Genomic DNA, 7,206 nt, shown 5'->3' with positions numbered 1-7,206 from the left:
CAACACTGCACAAACTACGCATTGCTGTGGTCACCAGTAATCCTAGCATACTGGAGATGGAGGCAGGAGGATCAGCTACTCAAGATCATCCTTGCTTACCTCATAAGACAGAGAGACACGGACAAAGAGAGGGCTTCCTGTGCTAGTGCTCTTGGGTTTTCCTTCCTGACTGCCCGTGCTGTGACCACTTAGTCAGCCTTGACAAATATGTTAGCCATTTCTCTTGAAATCATTTGCTAAAGCTACTGATAAAAGAATACTACAAACTGCACCAGTGGCTAGAATAGCATAAATTTATTGTCTCCACATTTCTGGAGCATAAAAGTCCAAGGTCAGTGAGTCAGCAGGTTGATTCTTTCTGGGGGCTGCAACGCTTCTCAATGCCTTCCATGTCTCTCCCCTTGCTTTGGTAGGTCACTGTCACTTGCTGGTGTCCTCCTGATGTTTGTCGTCATCTTCTATGTTGTTCCTCTATGTGTATCTCTCTCTGCATCCAAATTTCCACATGTTATGAGGACATGAATTATATAGGATTGGAATGCTCTAATGACCTTATTTGTAGTCAATTACTTCTGTAAAGACAGTATCTCCAAATATCAGGGTTACCTTCTGGGGTACTGCAGTTTAGGATTCTAGCACATTTTAGAAGACATTAATATATCCCAGCTCTTACTGTGCCCTGAGTGAATTGTTTAGTACAATTCCTCAAAGCAGCTTACCAGAAACTTTGATTGCTCCAGGAGGCACATCCCATGTTTCCAGAAGCACTGATTCATCCTCTGATATGGAGACATTGAAATCTGAGTATAAACATAATGCAATTGCTTAAATCACAGACTGTCAGGCCTGGTATATCAGAAAATGATTTATTGTGATTTTATCAGAATTGTGGAGACACCTCAGTAAACAGGGCTACATGGGTCTCTTAGGTGTAATATTTTAACTGCAACCTGGTTTCCCCTTCAGCAGCTGTTTAAAATTTAACCAAAAGGAAAGCTCAGGAAGCAGATAACTGGCTCTTTGGATCTCCCATACAGAAGGAAATTCATGAGTGTAAGGATATGGAGGTTGAAGAGCACAAATGCCCAGGGCCTGGGATAGATGAAGTCGTTAAATGATCTTTTCACTGGGTGTGTGCTCCACATTTGCACAAGGCCAAGTGAATCTTCTCTGATTTAACCCCGAATCTCACTCTGTTTTTTTTTTTTCTTAGCTGTGTTAGATGTAGAATCTAGGGCTTCATGTATGCTCAGAAGATACTCCAGCTCCCCACTCCACTCTTAAATATGAATTATTCTCTCTCCATAAGACTGGAAATATGAGTCTACATGACATTCCTAAGACCATGCATCTAGAAAGGGCATGCAGCCTAATTTCATTCTTTGTGGAGTCCACACATGAATCTTCCTAATTACTAAAATGTATTTGTAACCTGCGGTGGTTTGAATGAGAAGGGGTCATATATCTGAATATTCGGTTCCTAGATTGTGGACTTTTTAGAAAGGTCTTGGAGTAGGACTATGCTGGAGGAGGTATGTCACTAAGGGTGGACTTAGCTGACTGCTGTGGTGGTTTGCATGAGAAAGGCTGTACAGACTCATATATTAAAATGCTTGCTCACCAGGGAGTGGAATTGTTGGAGAAGATTAAAAGGTGTGGCATTGTTTGAGGAGGTGTGCCACTGGGAATGGGCTTTGAGGTTTCATAAACCCACTCAAGGCCCAGTCTCCTCTCTCTGCTTGGTGCCTTGGGATCTGATGTAAAGCTCTAGCTCCTACTCCAGCACCATGCTGTCTGCTTCCTACCATGATGATAATGGATGAACCCATAAGCAAGTCCCTAGTGAAAGCCTTTATTTTATGATGATTGCCTTGGCCATATTGTCTCTTCACAGCAATAAAATATTAGCTAAGACATTCACTCCAGGCCCAGCCATGTTCTTTTCTACCATGTCGTGTGGATCAGGAGTGAGCGCTCAGCTATTGCTCTAGCGTCATGCCTGCTTGTCTGCTTGCCTGTCACCATGCTTCCCACCACAATGATCATAGACTAACCCTCTGAAACTGAGGCACGAGCCTAATTAAAAGTTTCTTTTTGTAAGTCATCTTGGTCATGTCTCTTCACAGCAATAGAATGGTAACTAAGACATAACCCCACAGATCATAGTCATGGTGCTTTTATGACACACATGATGCCATGTTACCTACCAGCTGAGGTGGCACAAGGCACACTCTGCCACTGCTCCGTCCTCCTTTTTTTTTCCAGATTTATTTTATGTGTATAAATGTTTCACTTGTATATGTGTGTATATGTACTTTGTGTCTGCCTGGTGCATATGGAGGCCATAAGAGGGTGATCAACTCCCCAGAATCAGAGTTACAGATAGTTATAAGCTGCCCTGAAAACTGGGGATTGAACCTGGGCCTTCTGCAAGAGGAGGGAGTGTTTTTAACCTTCACTAGTTCCAGATTTCAAAAGTCTTTACCAACATCTACTTGTTGCCCTGTCATTTTGCTGTGCTTTGTGTGTGTGTGTGTGTGTGTTTTATTGATGATTTAGCTGTTTAATATAGCTCATAAGTGTAGGGTTGAAGTGCCCCCTAGTGGAAGAAGACCGCACTATATCCCACAGAGAAAATACATGAACTTGAGGCAGACAAGATGGCTCAGCTGATAAAGGTGTTGGCTGTTAAACCTGATGACCTGAGTTCAATTCCTGGAACCCACAAGGCTGAAGAATAGAACAGACTCCTGTAAACTGTCTTCTGAACTCAAAATGTCTGTGGTGGCATGTGTACACACACACACACACACACACACACACACATACACACACACACACACACATTAAAAAAAATAAGAATGACCTAGGTATGGCTCTACAAGCCTGTAATCCCACCATTTAAGAGGTGGAGGCAGGAAGATGGTGAGTCTGAGGCTATATCAAGTTCCAGGCCAGTCTCAAATCAAAAGCGAATCAAAATACATCTGCTAGATAAGTCTTTTAAAGACATGCATTATAGTGCTGTTCTCCATGAATTTAATGTTAATGAGTAAAAATGACATATTAAAAAAGGTAGATTTAATGAAGTTTATATACTGGCTGGCTGATACACACACCAGGGGTTGTAAAACCTGACCACATCGATTCCTAGGAACATTTAATGGCTTCCTGTCTCCTAGTTAGCATCCCTGTGACTTTATAGGATGCAATTGCCCTAAGGAGCATCAGCGGTACCTATGTTGTACTGCTCAGATTTCCCTTTGCTACCGTGATCTGAGGATTCAGAACTGGGAAACTAAGAGCTGATTTTAAGTTCTTACCTGCTCTAGAAATGAAGGAGACCTCAGCCTGGAAGCCCCTGGCGGTGCCATTCTCGTCTGATTGGAAGCTGATGAGCATTACACTGGAGGTGCTCAGCACAGGGCTGGGTACCACATAGCCACATAGGCGAGCTGCGAGGCCCCACACAGGTAAGCGAAGCCAATGCGAATACATATAACATTAGATACAGAAAAAAAAACCACGAGTGCTTTAGACATGTTGACAAGCTTTTCTGAAAATACCACAACTCATCTTTCAAACAAAGAGATTTGCCTCTTCAAAATGTGTTTTGACTCCACCAGCATTTCAAGTTTGTCAAAGTTCTGCTAAGGGAATTGCCTCTAGCCACAAGATTCACTAAGCAAGTTTTTTGAGGTGCCAGGGCTAGGAATGAGCCCAAGGGCCTTGTGCATGCTGTCCGGGCAAGCACTCTGCCACTAAGCTGCCTCCTTAGCTCTTGAGGCTTGTGTCTATCTGACTCTTCTTCATTTGGGTCTTTTACATTTTGGTTCCAATAGTCTTTGTTCCCTGTTCTTTGCTCCTCTACACAAAATCAGGGGGTGCTGAAACTATCAGGAGAGATGGAGGAGCATCAGGGAACACAGGAAAATTAAGAAAAATCGTTTTATCCCTTATCCCAAGACCAGGTCCAAGACCAACCAGGGGATGCCAGGGCTTCAGGGGAATACAAACCTATTTCCTTCTCCCCCTCGACATCACTGTGTACAGTCACATAGTCAGAAGTGCAGTCTCCATTTTCTTCTATTTCTAGGCTCTGAAATGACAGCTGAGAAGTCTTCTGGTTATCTCAAGAAAAGCTCAAGGAATGAGCAGACAGCTCTAGGTCATTTACCTTGCTCTAGAGGAGTGGTTTTCAACCTGTGGGTCACGACCCCTTTGAGGTCGAATGACCCTTTCACAGGGGTCGCCTAAGGCCATTGGAAAACACATATATTACATTATGATTCATAGCAAAAGCAGAGTTATGAAGTATCAACAAAAATAATTGTATGGTTGAGTGGTCACTACAACTTGAGGAACTGTATTAAAGGGTTGCAGCATTAGGAAGGTTGAGAACCACTGCTCTAGAGTAAGAATTTAGTTGAGAAAGATCTAGAGATATTCCTGAGTGACTACGTTACTTAGGAAAAGACAGTAGATTCTCTGTAAATAGTGAAACATAGAAGCTATCAAACACAGCCAGCTTGTAAAGGTGAGGATCTGTGCAAACATCTGAACTCCCTACAGAGACTGTCTTCTCTGGAGGCTGTTTTGGGGTTGTGCTTCTTGGCTATGTAAGTTTTCTTAAGGAGCAATTAGCAAAATTAAACTCAAACACAGTATAAATCCACAGTGTTTCTGGTGTTCTTGCCTGTTACATCATGTGACTCTACTACAGCCTTGGTTCTGAACATATAACATGTTCACTTGACACTAAGCATGCAGCTGCATAATGCAATGACTGTGAATGCTGCACAAAACACCATGACCCAGATGCAAGCCCAGTGTCTGTTATGACCTCAGGAGTTTTTGCCGCACATACAAAGTTTCCTGCTTTTATAGAAACGCAATGGCTTTATTACAGAAAACAAAGATTCAAATATTTCCCTACCATTATTCCTCAGCATGAATCAACTCACCAGATCTTTGAATCAGATTGTGTTAGAAGACTTGATTTTAAGAACTTCTGTTTGAGTTACTGACTTAAATTTTTTAAAAAAGAAATTTGGCTTGGGATTAAGAAGAATTGCAAGCAATTTCTGAAAGGGACATAAACGTACTTCTGTCTTTTTATATTTTTGCAAAGTGAAGTCTCAGCACTGATGATTATAAAGTCAAAACACTGGATCAGTCCTGGAAATCTTTGCAGATTCTCTCTCTGTCCTGCAATATCCACCTTCACTCACTCTTAAAACCAGGATGACCTCATTTATTTAGGCTTTATCCTCTGACTGTCCATGAGTGTTTAACTGGCAACAGCGAATGGGGTCAAATATGCAATAAATTTCTTATCATGATATTCAAAGGCCTATACTTTGGCCTCAGCCTCACTTTCTCTTATTCTTTCTAAGTACAACTTATGACTCTGTTGACTACCTTGCCCTGCTCGGTGCTGGCTCCTCTTTGCTGTGTCTTCTCTGCTTGGAGATAGTAATGACACTGGCAAGATTGTTATCAACTTTTTAATTAGTAATACTGTATTTTTTCTCTAATTTGAGTTTATAAGGAAGAGTGTTTGTTCTTAAAAATGCTAGAGTTGTCAAAGTCACCAGGTAACACTGGGGAAAAGTCATTAAGGTAACACTGGGGAATTTCTGTTTGAATAAGAGCTGCAGAATGCAAGTAGCATCTAGTGGTGGCTGAAGGGAAGCAAGATTGTCATTGGAATATTTATTCAGGTACTGAGGACTAATGTATGGCTGTAAACAAGTCAGATAAAAACCTCTGCCTGAGAGATCCACAGCAAAGCTCTGGGTTTAGCTCCCAGAGTCCAGTCCAAGAGTGGGAGGAGCAATAATATGAGCAAAGGGGTCAAGACCATGATGGGGACAGTGGAGGGGGGAAAGGAACCTGCATAGGATCAAACTAGGACCTCTGGATGTGGGCGAGTTGTGTGGCTTGAGCAGTCTGTGGGGCCACCAGCAGTGGGACCAGGATTTATCCCTAGAGTTTGAACTGCTTTTTTGGAGCCCATTCTCTTTGAAGAAACTTTGCTCAGCCCAGATAGTGGGAGAGGGGGCGTGGAGCTTGGTCCTGCCTCAAAGTCATGTGCCAGATTTTGTTGACTCCCATGGGAAGCCTTACCCTCTCTGAGGAGTGGATGGAGGGTGGGGTAGGAGGAAGATGTGGGGAGCGGGAGGAGGGGAAGGAGTGGGAACTATGATTGGCATGTAAAATGAGAAAAGGTTTTTATTTTTTAAAATAAATAAAAGTTAAAGAAAGAAAGAAAGAAAGAAAGAAAGAAAGAAAGAAAGGAAGAAACAATAACAACAAAACAAGAACACCAAAACCAAAAACCTCTGCCTGCACTGTGTCTGTCAGGTATCTCGTGACTATATCATGTCTAATTTAGGACAAACACAATACCTTAATTAGGTAATGGTTGGGGGCTTGAAAGATCCAGGTACAGCTAGCCATGTCACTGTAGTCTTCAGGATAGTGAAGGCTATGTATGGTGCCTTCTTCAAAGAGGATAGTTAGAGACTCGCAGCCAGAATCTAAAACAAAGGAGGGCAGAGCAAATGCAACCACTGAAGAAAGACTTTTGGTGTTCTTCCTCCTGTCTCTACCAGGTGATAAACTACGGCTTGCGGCAGAGCCAACCACAAAGGTAGAGTCTTGTGACCTAGCTTACATCGTTCTTAAGGCCCTCTCAGCTCACTTGGGTCAATGATCACCATGAGAGACTGCATCCTTCAGCTGGCCAATGTGCCTTCTCCATTATGGAGCCAGCAGACCTTGGTGGGGGGAGGGGATCCCTGCCCCTCACCCAACTCTGATACCAAAACTTCTGCAAAGGGCCTAGAAGTGAGCAATGGAAGTAAATGGTTTTTACCAGGAAGGTAGTTTGGCTTGAGAGCTTTATAGGTAAGATTAAACCCAGTGGCATAATCTGTGGCATCAGAGATGAATCTCAGCTGGATAGAACTGGAGCCAACAAGAATGGATGAAGGGAGGCTTTCTCCACAGAATTTCCCTGTAATGTGAGAAGAGTCTTTGTTCAGAGTTTGGAAAACAGCACCATACAAATGCATCAAGGAGATGTGACCTTGTTCTGGAATTTCAGGATGGCCTAATTAGGCTTCTCACCTTCTGCATGGCTGGGGTTTTGATCCGGAACGTTCTGTGTTCATGCTGCTCTTTGGCTTTTGTGGGATGTTT

The 7,206-nt window shown here is 42.8% G+C and overlaps 1 protein-coding gene across 1 annotated transcript in view; it reads right to left on the bottom strand.

Annotated features, from left to right (window-relative positions):
• Positions 1-458: 458 nt before the first annotated feature.
• Positions 459-7,206, bottom strand: part of Ovch2 (ovochymase 2) — an 18,786-nt gene continuing 12,038 nt past the window's right edge. Inside the window, exons 11-16 of the mRNA XM_005351122.1 lie at positions 6,881-7,021; positions 6,412-6,542; positions 4,018-4,111; positions 3,324-3,455; positions 725-800; positions 459-498 (exon numbers count right to left, since the gene is read on the bottom strand). Of these exons, the coding sequence (XP_005351179.1) occupies positions 459-498; positions 725-800; positions 3,324-3,455; positions 4,018-4,111; positions 6,412-6,542; positions 6,881-7,021 (614 nt within the window). The remainder of the gene's footprint in view (positions 499-724; positions 801-3,323; positions 3,456-4,017; positions 4,112-6,411; positions 6,543-6,880; positions 7,022-7,206) is intronic.

The sequence above is a fragment of the Microtus ochrogaster genome, chromosome 8 (assembly GCF_000317375.1).
Source record: "Microtus ochrogaster isolate Prairie Vole_2 chromosome 8, MicOch1.0, whole genome shotgun sequence".
Taxonomy (NCBI): domain Eukaryota; kingdom Metazoa; phylum Chordata; class Mammalia; order Rodentia; family Cricetidae; genus Microtus; species Microtus ochrogaster.
The sequence above is the reverse complement of the archived record's forward strand: the minus strand, read 5'-3'. Positions and strand labels throughout refer to the sequence as shown.